This window comes from Siniperca chuatsi, linkage group LG19 (assembly GCF_020085105.1).
Source record: "Siniperca chuatsi isolate FFG_IHB_CAS linkage group LG19, ASM2008510v1, whole genome shotgun sequence".
NCBI classification, from domain to species: Eukaryota; Metazoa; Chordata; class Actinopteri; order Centrarchiformes; family Sinipercidae; genus Siniperca; species Siniperca chuatsi.
Window position 1 is genome coordinate 2,219,260 of NC_058060.1, and position 15,319 is coordinate 2,234,578.

Consider the following 15,319-nt stretch of genomic DNA (forward strand, 5'->3'; position numbering starts at 1 on the left):
TTTGCTTGTTTTTAGTTTCTTAGGGTCTTTGGTTAGTCTTGGGGGTTTTGTAGGTTGTAAATGTTACTGTATAATACATGCACTCTTTCAAATCTCGACAAGTAAACATATTTTACATACTTACTGCTTAGCGTCTGGGCCCCTATTCTCAGATAGCTTACAAGGGTGTCCCATTTCACATATCCCCATTATGTCTTATATGATTGTACTTGTATTTTAAAATGTTTGAATAAACTGAAACTGCTACTTCTATTTCCTTGACATGCTGTAATCAGATGCTGGCATTTTACCATTGTGAGGTTTGTTGACTTCCCAGTGGCTAACAAATAAACCAAACACAAATCTTGTAGTGAAACTTTGTTTCTTTATTCACACCATTTTCTACTCCAGCTATGTTAGAAGTTAACATAAGTGTCAATCCTCTAGTTCCTATGTTGATCTCTCATTCATCTGTACACACTATATAAAAGTCAAGATTATAATATGTTTAGAAATCCAAGAGGGTTGAGGTGAGGAGGGTTCAACAGTTGTTGAGGGGTTTTCGCTTTACAGTCCCTCCCCTCACTTCCAGCCTCCTCCACCTCCACTCTTTTTTTCCTTTTTTTCATTAAACAAAAGAACATATTGAACAAGGCATTTGTACCAGAGCTCAGAAGGGGGCTTGGACATTTGTAAAGCGCTTTGACTGTACAGCTCACGCAGAACGCAACCAACAAGTCATTTACAGAGCATGGTAAAAGAGGAATAGTATACTGCTTGGGCACAACACAAACACAATACAATGCCATCTGACAAAAAAGTACCATTGAAAAGAAAAAAAAAAAATTCTCTTCAACTTTTTTAAGCATTTCATAGAAACAAAAAAGAAAGATAAATTGCAAACTTGGAGTAAACAAATCGAAAATATATACACAGTGAGGTAAAACACATTGGTCTTTAAAAGGAGGTATTTTCTTTTTGATTAAGTGACCTTTTTAATATGTTAATTATGCTTTTTAAGATACTTCTCAGCTTTTCAATGACATCTATAAAGCAGGTAATGCAGACATCAATGCAGACACAACCACATGCAGTCTTGTCATTCGAGGTGACAAGAGTTAAAGAAGTCTTGTCAAACTTAGGCACCAAATAAAACATGATAAAGCTTTCTGCTACCCTTGTTGCCACAAAGGCCTCACTGCAGCATCGAACCAGAGAGGAACACTGCAAAGTCTGAACCCTTTAGTGACCCAAACCACTCCTCCCATCAACCTTAACGCTTGCAGATGCTTTAGCAGAGACCATCTTACAGCAGGTCTCTGAGACGATGGAGGGCAACCGTGAAGGGAGAATGTGATAATTCTTCTAACCCTAACGCGTTCCTCATCACAGTGTGTGGATCATGCTAGCATAGATAGGTCATTCAACCTTTGTGATGCAGACGGACTGAGTGGGCAGACACGATTGGCCCAGACTTTGCATAACAAGAGAAAGAGAGATAGAAACAGACCCGTGCGGCAGATATTTGCATGCTAACAAAGTTGCTGGCACAACCTTTGGGCTGAGTTACACAGGTTGTGCTCAGATTGGTTAGAAACTGAGAGGGCCGATACATTCACAGCTGTGGGAATTACTCAGTGCGTGGTTTGAAGCGGTAGAGCTGCTGGCATAGTTTGTTACCTCCCTGTTTTGGCCCTCCATCAATGCACACACAGCAGAGAAAACTGCTCGTTTTGTACCTTTCTTGGCGTATAAAGAATAGCATGAAAAGGCTGCATATTTGACCAGACCTAGCAAACAGAGTGCATCTCATTTATTGGGTTTGAGTCACTAAACGGCTCAGCCACATTGGTGCTCCCATTCACAACCTTCCACTGTTTTGACCAGTGAGTTTTGAAATTGCATGGTGGCTGCATATCAACAGTGTACAGTGACCTCCTCCCCCCTTTAATCTGAGCTAAGGACAGAGAAGGCAAGGTAAGATACTCAAAGAAGAGGTACAGCGGGTTTTCTTTGTAAATGTTTAAAATGGTTCATGGCCTAGATGGTGATCGAGATATCTAAGCAAATCCTGTTTACCAAACCCAAATAACCCACAAATTAAGGAAGGAAAAACAGGATTTACAGGTTCAATCCCAATCTTTCCAGACAGAAGGAGGGTCCGCGTACAGTATGGCCTCTTTTCTAACCCTAAAGCCAACGTATGTTCCAAAGAGACTAGTTTGTACAACATGTTGTCCAGCCATGTCTGAAGGCAAAAGCTGTTAAATACGGCCACAATGGGGGGGGCAAGATGCAATCGTTTAAATATGGAGACAACAGAGCACACTTTCAGAATTGGTGGATTGGTCAAATTGGTGATTTCAGAAATATGCAAATAATAAAACATGTTTTCTCTGGTTCTGCTGCATTGATTTAGAATTTTCTTATTTTTAAACTGTCCATCATGACGATAGTGTTATAGGAGAGCAATGCTAATTTCATGGAGAACTTTTTTAAAGGCATCAGTAAGTTTCGAACTAAGTGCTTGCCGGTGCTTGTCGGGGCTGTGTACAACAATTTTTTTTAACATCCTGACAAGCACGTCCACTTCAGTGATTGGCCAGGCATCCACAGGTGAGAAAGTCTGAACCTCTCTCTCAAGCTCTCTTTGAACATTCTCCACACAAATACTTCCCATCACTTGTTTTGTGCAACACCAGAAATGTCTTCGACATTCGACAGACTATCCGAAAGTGTGAGCTGTTATCCCCGTTTGTACGATTCATTGCATTGTACGAACAAGCTTTGTTTCAAACATACAACAGACATCTCTACGGCCGATATCTCCAAAACTTGGCAACTCACACCAAAACAATCTAGATGGATAACTAGCACTACAGGTAAGAGGAAAAATATGTATTCTTGATTTTGGGGTGAACTGTCCCTTTAAGATCTAAGTTTAGAGAGATAAAAAAATTAGGTAGGGATGGATGTGAGTTGGTTCACCTGGTATGGAGCTGTGAAGCTGGGGTACCGGCTGCAGTGAAGTGTGGCCCTTGTAGCTAGGAGATATCTGTTAAGTCAATTAGAGAACATGGAATGACAAGAGAGAAAGGCAAGATAGAATCAAGAACAGAAAGATTGCTGTAAAAAGACCACAAGAGAAAAACAGCTGGGTGCAAACATGTCTTTTTACAGTTAAGTCATCTTGGGTTTTGAAAAGAAAAGTACAAGGCTGCTGGTGACTTTAAGACAGAATGAAGGTTGTCCTAGTAGAGGCATACCAGAGGTGTTGTTGAGTTGAGCTTTTGTTGTTGCTAATGTCCCAGAGAATGACATTGCTGATGGAATACACATACCATACAGTCTCAATCCCACCCAAAGGCCCAGCAGGGCTAGCCAGGGCTTACTTAAAGGGATACTTTGAGATTTGGAAATTTTGTTTCCTGCACCACCACCAACCCCCCAACCTGCCCCCCAAATCCACATGGCTTAGAAAGATGAATCCTTGGCCCTGGTCTTTCCTGGCAAGCGCTAGTTTTCCCTACTAATTTGACCAGTTTTGTACACATTTAACATTTAATTCAGCATAGTCTGTCACCCTTTTTGTATTAACAGAGCAGCGATACCCACTTTACTTTCTTCAAATATCAGGATAGCTTTCTTCTTTTGTTTATTCCACAAGCTATTTACAAGGCTTAATATGCCACTTCTGACCATTTCTACATAATTAGGAATACTTCATTCACAAGTACGACTCTGAATAGTGGAACTGTACAGGTGGGTACATCACAACTTGTCTGCTTTTTGTCAAACTTCGTTTTTTTTATTTAAAACAAAGTTTAAATTTTCTTCAAGGACGACAAGAAAGTCACTGACTAAAGCCTGTAGCAACTGATTATGTAATTTTCACGAAAATGTCACATTAGGAACGTTTCGTACAGTGTAAAGGCTCAGGATAATGCTGGTGAAATGTTTAAATTTCAGCCAACTAAATATGCAGACTATTTCTCGTTCTTCATAAATGTAACAGCATTTATAAATCAAGAGAGGAGCAATTAGCTCGTCAAAAAGCTTTCATTACAGGTAAGGATGTCTTCACATTTAACAACCTCGATCTTCACTCCTTTACTCATTTGTTCTGGAGCTTTCAACCGTAACACACGGTCTTCATTAGCAGATGAAGTTAGCTGTTGCTGCTAGATGTTCAAATGTCCATTATTCTATGCATTTCCTTGTGACGAGGTCACTGTCTAGACAGCAAATCAACACTGTAGGTAGTCTACATTTATATAGTGGCTCATTCCACGAGTTGGCTGACTGAACTTCATCTACTGATCAAGACCGTGCGATACAGCTGAAAGCTCTGGAACAAGCCAGTAAATGGACCTTGATTGGAGATTGTTTTGTCAACTGCAGTTTCTGAGGTCAAGAATGAAGTGTCAAGCTCAAATTATTTTTTTTTGTTTCAATTTGATTTTGAGTGGTTTTGTGATTGGTTTAAAAATCCAATCCAATAAAGCAAGAACTGCCAGAAATCATGAATTATGAACAAAAAGTGCTATCTGCAAAGTAATGGGCACTAGCCTTCCTCTGACAGGCAATCATTGCCTTAGAAGAGGTGCATTAGTACTGCTATTACATTATCTGTGAATTAAATGCTCATAAGGTTTTGCTATATTTTAGAGGTTTGTATATTTTGACTAATTATGACATTATCCATCTGTTATTAGATTATCAGTTGCTATAAGGGTATCAACGGGCTTATTTTTAACTAAACAAATCACTACCTCAAAAATTATTTGATGTCTTTGCTCTCCTACCCCCTCCTCTACCCTTGGGCTTCTAGTAGAGGAAAATATGTCTCAAAGCATTTCCAACTGTGTTTTATGTGTGGGCATCAAAGCAGAGAGAACAAGCTACTCAGATGCCCTTCGATAGATTGGCACCATGGTTGAAAACCAATGGAGGCTGCAGCTTTCTATTCTAATTTAACAATAAAGCAGCTGATTGAAGTGATCAGCACTTTGAACTAGAGGGTAAGAAATCAGCTGCAGCAGTGGGTGGTGGGGTGGACTCCTGCACGTCCATGGATGGTGGCTGACAACAACTCTAACATACTAGCAAATCTTTGAGAGGTTGGCTATCAAATGATGATGGGCTGGATTTGCGTCAAAGCAACATGGCAGAAAATTATCCGATTCAGGCAGCCTGAGGATATTTACATCCAACGACATCTCTCACCTCGACTCGGAAAGTAAGGTGGACAACTAAGTAGCAGCACATCAATATATTTATGTATCCATGAAGAAAAGCAATAGACACAGACGGACTCACCGACATCCAAATTGCCACACACATAAACCCTGCAGTGGTTCAGAAGTGCACTTACTGCTAAACAATGAAGTGACTCTGTGGGAATTCTTTGAGCAAATCACTGTCTGGCAGATCTAATTTACTGGATGTATTAGTTATTGACTGTTTAACACTTTGTGCACTTAAACTGTGTTTTTGACCTGTGTACTAAAAGACAAGTGCTTTTGATGGAACTTAAACACAAGCAAATATGTAAAATAAGATTAAATGGGTTTAGATGTATGGCAATTTCGGCAACAGGACAAAAACTTGACTGAAACAAACTGTTAAATCAGGTGCTACATATATTTTTTTGTCCTTTAGAAGGAATGTTGACACTACCTTCATCATTATATATACACTACCGCTCAAACGTTTGGGGTCGCCCGCCACAAAAGCTTGATTCGGTACAGTCAGATGGCTGAGAGGAATACTCTATTTCTGAATGGTCTTTCATGCTTTTAGGGTGAAGAAAGTCCTCTTTACAAATAGATGTTTTGTACATGGAGAACAAAACGCTGTACAATGGTTCAACCAGACGGATAATTGAAAGGGCAGAAAGAGACAAAGATCCTCTGGGCAACCGTTCAATAAGAATAGAAGAAATCAGCAGTCGCTGGTAAAAGAAACTGGAAGCTGAGCGTTAAAATCTGCGCAGATTTAAAGAGGAACAGGTTCCTGTCTGAGTGTCCAGTGCACGATAATGCCTCTAACAAGCTGGAATTAACAGGCGCGTGGCTTTAGCAAAGCTGTTCTTAACACTTCAGAATAGAAATCGTAGGTTAGTCCAGGTTTAGCACTGTTGGAACTGGATCACGGAATAGCAGCTGAACATACTATAGACTGACCGATTCAATCTGACCACGAGGAGACACGAGGGCCCAAAGAAAAACGCCCTCTCAAAATATTTAGAGCCCAGCTGCACCGCTGTGGTTCTAAAATGATCTCGGGTCACTTAAGCTTTTCTGGACTGGAAAATAATTTAAAAATCGAAGAGTATTTGGGGGAAAAATGGTTACAACAGTATTCTCCCGTCATGCAAGACTGTGGGGACATTGACTAAACGGAAGTTTTAATCATTTAATTATTCTAAAACTCTTTCAAATGTAAATAATAAACTCGGTATATAGTTACTGTTTTCATCTATGTTAAAACAGCCATGAAGGAAAGAAGAAAAACATCAAGATAACAGGTGACTCCAAACTTTTGAGCGGTAGTGTGTATATGTTCTTTTTTCATTAAAAAAAAAAAAAAAAAAAAAAAAAAAGAGGGTGGGGGGGCAGATCCTGACTCTTACGCATTGGTCCCTTAAGGCTTGCTAAGCTGAAATGACAGAATTGTCCATTTTACGCATATTTTTTCATGTTTTGTTTTTCGTAAATGTACATTCTAGTAGAAAAAGACCTTGCCACAAAAAAAGAAAAAATACACAACCTGGAAAACCTATGGCTTAGTAAATATCCGTTTGCTATATTTAAATGAATGTACCTCATTTTTGTTGATTATCCTACAAGAAGAAAACTCTTGAAAGGTTGATTCACGCTGCTGCGCTGTCAACGGCACAAACACATGAAAATAACAAAAATCAGAAATCCAAGAGTTTACATTTATAGGGCAACATCAGTAATGCTTACAAGTCTTTGTGTCTCTTTTTGAAAGCCGCCATAAGCTTTTGTAGCATCATTTTTCCAACTAAACACAGTTTGAGGTGCTGGAGCTCAGTTTCCAGACTCAGTCCACTGGGAGGACAAGCTGTACAATGACTTGTTGCTGAGGTGGTCGGGTGTTCAGGTGGGGAGGTTTGACGAAATGGCACCAGAGAGTCGGCTGGGTTGTGGGTGCTGTGATGTGCGGTGTGTGCCCCTTCTTGCTTTACGTCCCTACTTCTGGGGTGTGCATAGTACGAGCTTGCTGTATGCTCGGCATGGCTCCCGCAGGCCTCCTCTGACACACACGCACGGAGCTGCATACACGCGAGAGCAAACACACTCCACAGCAGCCGACATGAGAGGAGTTGGGTTTTTAAAGCACTGGCACTTTCCGGTAACAGCTGGCTTGGAAGGCATGGTGGCAGCTGATTGTTGTTGGTGGTGTTGTTGTTCTTGCGGTTTGTGGTTTAGCAGAGCAGAGTATAGAAAATAGACACATTTATCTACTGTATATTGCATATGTTGCAGCATGTTCGCCAAAAATGAATGAGGTCATCATGTCCAGTTTAGTTTTGCAAAAAAGATCCCCTGCCACCAGAAAGAAAATTTAAAAAAACACAATAAATTAAACTGACCTGTCCGACTCCCTACCATTACGGAGGGAGACGGGGAAATACAAGAGTAACAAATGAAAAAACAGGTGCAAAATTGTTGCAGAGATGAGAGATCCTGCTTACAACTCGACTAGATGATGAACAGATGAAGCCATTGTTTGTCTGGACCTCACAGGGCTTACAGACTGTCCCATAACCCCCTCACTCAGGTCCTCACTTCAGTTCCCAATGCTACTGTAATACAACTCAAGAGTAGGGCTGCAAACAACTTCACATCACAAGTGTTTTCTTCGTTGAATCATCTTTACTCTGAAATACTATTGATCATGGCTGAGTCACTGTTAGCTCAGAGATTAAGAGGAATTGTGTCAAGTAGCCCTGACAGTGAGTAACTGTCTGCTCAGTCTGCTGCTCCCTTTTCTAGCAGCACATCAATGGCCAAGAAAAACACTAATTGCTTAAGGTGAATGGTGAAATAAAATCTCAACTTTCACAAGGCATGTTGAACAAAATGTGCAGTGCACATTAACGAAATGGAAAATATGTTCCCAAGAAAAACTCTTGTTTGTCATTTGGGTTAAAATCTAAAGACAAGCAGGCTAATCGTCCATTCTCTGTCATCTGTTGATATTAAACTGCTCTACTCACTCCATGTATATGGAAGCCAAAAAGGTCTATAATAATTCCAATTTTATAAGCAACCTAATATATAATTCTAAAATGTAACCTCTACTTAATGCTGAAATTTAAAACACCACTGAATTCTTAGCACTGAAACATTTTACAAAAATGTTCTAATTTATGTGGTTTGAATTCCATTCTATTTACAAAGCTCATCTGAACTTCTCTGTCTTAGATTATATGACAAAAATTAAACGTGATCAGTGCTGCCAGAATTTTGGCCCAATTGAACTATGTTTTATTTGACTGGACAGATAAAAACAGTTCTTGGGTGGCTTGTGAAAATTTTGACTCTTTTTTTCTACCATTTTGGCAGTTTTTCCCCAATGAGAAGTTTGACAGGACACTGACTTCAGTAGGCTCAACATGCAATGTCTGATAATAGATGACCAGCAAAACCCAATGACAGTTAGTTCATTACCACAAGGCTGAACACCCCCCCTTTTATTCAGTCAACTTTGAATTAAAAGCCTTATAAAAGCTTACACTGGTTCATTTAAGTGAAGATGTTTTTAACATTGTGTTAGTTATATCATCCAAAAGACTTGGAGATCATCTTTAAGTATACTAACCACGGTTTTGGATTTTAAGAATTTTAGTGGCTGACTTTCACCATTCCTACTGGGCAGCCTAATTTTTTGACTTAGATCTGGAAATGACCAATTGAGTTAGCACATGACCTTCTGGAAAAGTTAAAGAGGGAAATTCAAACCACATTACTTCAGACAGATGGTTTTCAGAGTTAAATATCTAAGTGCTACAAATTAAGTGGTAAAGAAATTTCAACATTAACTATTCAGTAGTGGTTAAATTTCACAATTTGTTTTTTCCTTATGGCATTTATTTGCTTCCATACATGTACTATTAGATAGATATTGAATGAATTTAATTTTCTTCCACGAACCACTGCAAGGACCAGCATTGCCTCCCAGAACATTCTTCACTGTAATGAGGAATGTAAACTTCTGTAATGGTTCGCCTAAAAACACAACACATTGTGGGAGCAGTGCAGATAGCTAATGACAGATCACATGGTTTTGATCATTCAAGTTCCATTTTGGCTTCTGAATACATTTTTGTGTTTGTAATGAGAGGAAATTTGAATATTCCATGATTCACAACATTATTCAAAGATGTACATGAGCAACTGGCAGCCCTACTGAAGAGTAGCTTAAATCTCTGAAGTGAATAATGAAATGCTAATATACAAATGAGGGGGTGATGATGAAGATGTGGGGAGATGAGAGCAAAGCTCTGGCAGCTCAGAGGCCCCCCAGGTGATTCTCAGCTGCCTGTCTGGCCTTTTGTTTACCTGATGGGATTTGATCTCTTATTGGTTGGGTGTGTGATGAGCGGTGGAGGTGGGACTTATGATGGACACCAGTTGCCTCAGTGGGTCTTTCAGAGACTTCATGTGATGAATGTAGTAGAGGAAAATGGAGGATAATGAATGGAGGCTTCCTTTAATGCCGCTTTTATCCCCCTCAGGCACAACCATCCCTCAATAGATCCATCCATCCAGCCATTCATGTGCATATTTCTGCCCAGTGCAACACACACATATACACATATGGTTCCTCAGTTTCATGTGCGGGACTTATCAGTTTGTCAATGAATGAAATGGGAGAAGAAAAAAAGATCACAAGGGGAAAAAAAGTCTTCACTTCCCTTCAAACCAAAGGGGAGGAACAATCGATGAATAATAATAAAGATAATAGTGCTGTAATGCTAAGGATATGGATGACAGTCAAAGGTGTGTATGCGTGCGTGTGTTTGGTAGTTGTGTCTACATCTTGATTCCCTCCTGTTGGCTGAGCTGAGAGAGGGTTTTCTTGATTCGGAGAGCGGTGAGTCGGGCGGCACTGTTTGCATACCAACACTCCCTCATTATCTTCGCCATCACCCGCAAGGCCTGCAGAGGAGAGACGACAAAAGTTAATATGACTTAATTACAACATGATGTTGGAACACTCAGACCTCTTTGGAAATACACTTATCTGCTGTTCCATGTACAAAAATAAGACAGTGTAGCACTTTTTCATTTCTGTTTTTGAGCTAAGCTAGGTTAAACCCGGACTGTTTTTTTAAGGAGGTGATAGGATTGTTAATCAAGACCAATGACAAAATGTGGATGCTACCATGATGTTTGGTTCATTGATTGAATGATTGATTGATTCTTGGTCCCATTATATGTCAACTTGTTCTCATTCCCAGGTGGTCAAATACCAATGTTTTGTCACACCCCTTCCACAGCAATATTAGATGCTCAGAGGAACTGCTCCGGCCGTCCATTCACTCCAACATTAATAATATATTAATATTAATTATTATATATTAAAGCTTTTCCATTGAAATTAATTGAAAGCCTGGTGCGTCTCATACAGATGCTAAAAGGATACCTTGTGCATCTGTATGAGATGCCAAGGGCCGTGACAAAACGTACGTATTTGACGACCTGGGAACAAGAACAGGTTGTATATTTGCAATCTACATGCTTCCTTCACGGCACAATACCAGTCAGTTTGATTGTCTTTGAGCATTCTAACACTGATGATATTCAGCTTTATGTATTTGTGAATCCTTGTGAGCTCTCTAATTAGTTACTCTACATAAAAGTTTGTTCTGGTTTCACTGAACTGGATTTAAATATTTATTTGGATCCTCATTAGCTGTCACCAGCACAACAGCTGCTTTTCCTAGAATTTGTCTCATTACTAACTTGGCTCCATCTTCTATCATGGAATTGGTGATTCTGTGTAAGTTAGGTCCCCTTAGGTCTTCGGAGCACGGTCTCTGTTCTGCGTTAAAAAATAAAAAAATGTGTGATGTCTAAGCTTTTACTGTCCTGAATCCCAGATTACAGAACAGTCACCAGATCCCTATTTCCTTATTTATAGTTTTCCAGAAACCAGGCAATACAGACATTTATAGAAGGCATAGGAAGAGTAGACTTTACTTCAAACCGTCATAAGGAGTAGGTACAGGTGTCAGGAAACAACAGCTAATAACACCAGTGCTCCTAACGTCATGTAAACAATTTCAGTTCCTCACAAGCTTTTAGAGCACTGTCCAGACAAGGTTTATATTAGAGGTGAGATACAACTGAACTATCAAAAACTTCAGGTGGAAGTTTTTTGGTGGATATGAAATAGGAAGTCTTCTCGGTCTCCTGTATTGATATGAACTTGGCATCTTTGGTTAGATTGTTCTTATGAGTTCTTTTTAGGATTTCTTCTCCAGTTTTCATTAAATCGGAGATGGATCAATATTTTGGGACAATAATCCATTTTGGTGTTAACTGGAAGGTTTTACCGAATACAGTCTGATCATAATTGTTTCTATAGGATTTGTTTTGGAATCCATTCCACGTCATAGAGTTTTTAATAAGTTGTTGATTTAAATGATTAGGACTAGAGTCTTGTGGCTCGAGACACAAGACTGCTGACCCCAGAGAAGTTATGAAACTGGTCAAAATAAAATAATTTCACCTGATATTCATCAACTGTTGTTTCCTGACACCTCTCCCTGCTGCTGATCATGGTTTTAAAGAAAAACCTAAAGCTTGACACAGCAAATATGCCTCTGTCCTTTTTCAGTCTGTTCTTTTCCAGTTTTTCTAACTTAATCATCGCTTGGTTTGTTCTGGGAAATGTAGTTGAATCCAACTTTCTTTCTTTCTTCTTGCCTAACTAAAGTGATGACTTCCGACTAGACATTGCAAATAGACTTTGAAACAGGGTTAGAGCCTCCAGAGTTTACTCTAATTCCTTCACATCTCCCTTGGCTGGGCTGTAAACAGCATCTGGTATGTTTGAGTCAACATGTCTGTGTCACTCACAGTGTCTGTCTGGTGAGACGCTAGTGCGTGATCTACAGAACTTCCTACAGTGCTCATTAAGACAGCCGACACATTCCATTGGATTAGTGACAACTCTCCACTGCCACAGACAAGCAATCTGCCACACACACACACACACACACACTACTCTACTGTGTCCTTCAGCAGAGCTAGCTGAAGCCCATTTTTTATGTAAAGGCTTTCAGATTCAAATGCTTTCAGACACATCTTACTTTAATCTGCTATTCTGATTTATGGGCTAAATGGTGGAATGGTGCGCTGACTGAAAAACATCCCTTAAACCAACACAGAGTAAGACCTCTACAAGACTTGACTCTGAATGAGTGGTTCTTACACATGGGGATCTTAATTTTCTGTAAAGGATCCTCAAATAGACCCACTTTAGACACCATGGAGTCTCATTTGATCACTTTCAGTCACAAGGACCCATATGAGAACATTTCAGCTGTTGGTGTTGATTTGTAGCTGCACACTATAAGGAGAGAACAGAGAGTGTGAAACCTACAATTATTCAGGAACAGCAACCATCCCTCTTCATTTTTGTTAAACCTGATCTTCAAACAAATGATTCTTCAGTTATTGGGAGCACCTGAAAACTGACCAGGGCTCTTTGAGGTCGGTGGCATCTACAGTACCTCTTGCTAGTTGGATACTGAGTGTACATGCATGCAAATTTAACTACTGTTCACACTAATTGATATAAAATATATGTATATGGGAGAATATGTACAGCATGTATAGAAGTGTTGGTACGCTCATAATGTCTAGCGGCTGTGTTTTGCACGTTATGCAGCATGTACACCTGCTTCACATGCAGTTAGAGACAGTGCCTGTTGGAGATGGTGCAACTTAATCTGAGGTTCTTAATCTGTGCTTGAAATTAGTAAAAGTAAAATGATTGTAAAGTCGGTGCATGATTATTCTGAAAAAATATAATTTTTATTTAATAACTTTGAGTCTAGTTATGCAAATAGTAAACCTTTTGCATAACTAACAAAGTGTTACTGCATAAATGCCATCAGTCTTTATCATTCCCACATTGTAGTAGAAATAAAACAATTATTTTAGTATAACTAAATACAACTCATATTTAGTTTTTCAACTATGACTGTGTTTTTCAACTATGACTGTGTGTGTGTGTATATATATATATATATATATATATATATATATACACACACACACACGTGTGTATGTGTTTATGCATCTTAAAAAAATTGCAAATTTAAAAAGAAAAATGAATATGAAAGCGGTTACCTACGTAACTGCATTATATCAGATGAGTATTTTGCATGTGTGTTTCTAGTACACGTAGTACATAAGCTACTCGTCAGTTTTCTTTCATATTTAAATATTTATGTATATACTATATATGGGTATATGTATGCAAGTTAATGTGACTCCTATGTAGTTAAATAAAATGCTTATATGATTAATACTGTTTGATTTCATATTTATACAGCAAGTAGCAAAAGTTATGAGATTGAGTTTGTCCCTTTGTGTGTTTGTCTGTAGCTAATTTGATTAAAAAATACCAATTGGCCGATCAGCTTGAAGTCTGCTAAACAGCGTAGCTAGTACAAGTTGACTATGTGGAGATTACAAGGCGTTGGTGTCGTCTGTACTTTACGGAGTTCCTTCTCGTTAAAATACTGCAACATTTGGTACACTCTATTCCCAGAAGCCTGTTACTTTACATGGCAGGCACTGATTATACTTAAGTCCTTGCTTGCTGAAGTCTGGTAGCTTAGTAAGACAGATTTTCTTGCAAAAGGTCACACTTGTTTTTAGCAACAAACAATATGCTGCAAAAACACTTGACAGAGTGCATCAATGCAGTACTACAGCTGATAGTGATCTAAAGAAATTAAATTATGAGGTTTTTCAACTTGGTCAAACAATCAGAGGTAAAGTGCCACACCAGCATTCTCCATCACCCATTTATGCTAATAATAGATTGAGCTGGCTTTACAAACACCCCCTGGGTCTGCATCTGTAGGCACTGTCTAGTTTCAGCTTGCTAAACCTGTTTGTCTGTCTGGATGGGTATCATTGCTGTAGTCTGTGATTCATTGTGCAACACTGTTGCGTGAACATGAGTGGCTCTTTCTGTGTGTGTGATGTGCGAGTTCATCTATACATTCCTGTGTTGACCTCCAGACCAGACAGTGAAGCCAGATCCCAAACTTACTGTATATACTGTATGAACAATGTCAGGAGATAGTATTGACAAGCAGAGGTTGGCCTGAAAATCACGGGGGCTCCCAAGTCAACAGATGTTTTCATTTTGGGAGAGTAAATGCACATAGCATGGCAATTCAACCATTAGTTTAGTGCTGGTGGTCTAAGTAAAAGCTATGTAACTGTTAAGGGCCCAGGTGGAAACGAATGGTACAAATACAACAGAAGGTTTTAACACCACCTTGTATGTACATTATACTTAGAGGTTTAGGTTTACCTACCTTTGTTCAGCTTTGTTGTCCTTGTTTTTAGCTGTATGTCTGTTTTTTAGCTATCTTTCTGAAAATTGGTCTCTGAACTGTATGTAAGTACACAGAGCAACGAAAAACCAGAGTCAAATTCCTTGTACGAGTACACATACTTGGCCAATAAAGCTGATTCTGATTGTCAGAATTTCATTAGGCCATTTTGCATGATTTTCTGCAAAAACTGGAGCTTGTGTATATAATGGGAGGAGGCCCAGATGAAGATTGAGTTGGTGTGTCTATGATAAAATATGAGAAAGCTATAGACAGTATGATACCTAATTTGGCAATATTAGATCATTAAAATAAATAAATAAAATAAAAAGGGAGCCTGTGCATGCAATAGGAGGAGGTTCACATGAAATCTGAATTGGTCTTGAGTTGAAAAGCTCTCAACTATTTTGCATGCACTTTTAAGTTGGTCCCTAAATTCAGCTTTCCTGTCTGATGTCATGTCATGCAAGGTTTTCAAAGTGGATCATTGAGTACAAATAACACCACTGCAACGTCGGTCAACCTTTATCCTACACTGCACAACAAATCATGTGAAAACTTCGCTTAATGTCTCAATATTAAACCTAAAAACTAGTTACACCTCCGTGTTTTCAGCTGATATTTGGTTACATTTTGGCAAATCTCCATCCTGAAGAGTCATTCTGCATTAGCTGCTCGCAGTTCCTGTTTGCACTGTAACCATGGATATACAGATAACAA

At 39.1% G+C, this 15,319-nt stretch overlaps 1 protein-coding gene across 4 annotated transcripts in view; it reads right to left on the reverse strand.

Moving 5' to 3' along the window:
• Positions 1-344: 344 nt before the first annotated feature.
• The window catches only part of tgfbr1b (transforming growth factor, beta receptor 1 b), a 75,621-nt gene continuing 60,646 nt past the window's right edge, over positions 345-15,319 (reverse strand). For 2 of the 4 annotated variants that reach the window (XM_044176512.1, XM_044176511.1), the window contains one exon: positions 345-10,172. In XM_044176512.1, coding sequence (XP_044032447.1) covers positions 10,047-10,172 — 126 coding nt within the window. In that variant the 3' untranslated portion in view covers positions 345-10,046. The remainder of the gene's footprint in view (positions 10,173-15,319) is intronic. The other 2 variants (XR_006375765.1, XR_006375764.1) reach the window with 2 other exon arrangements.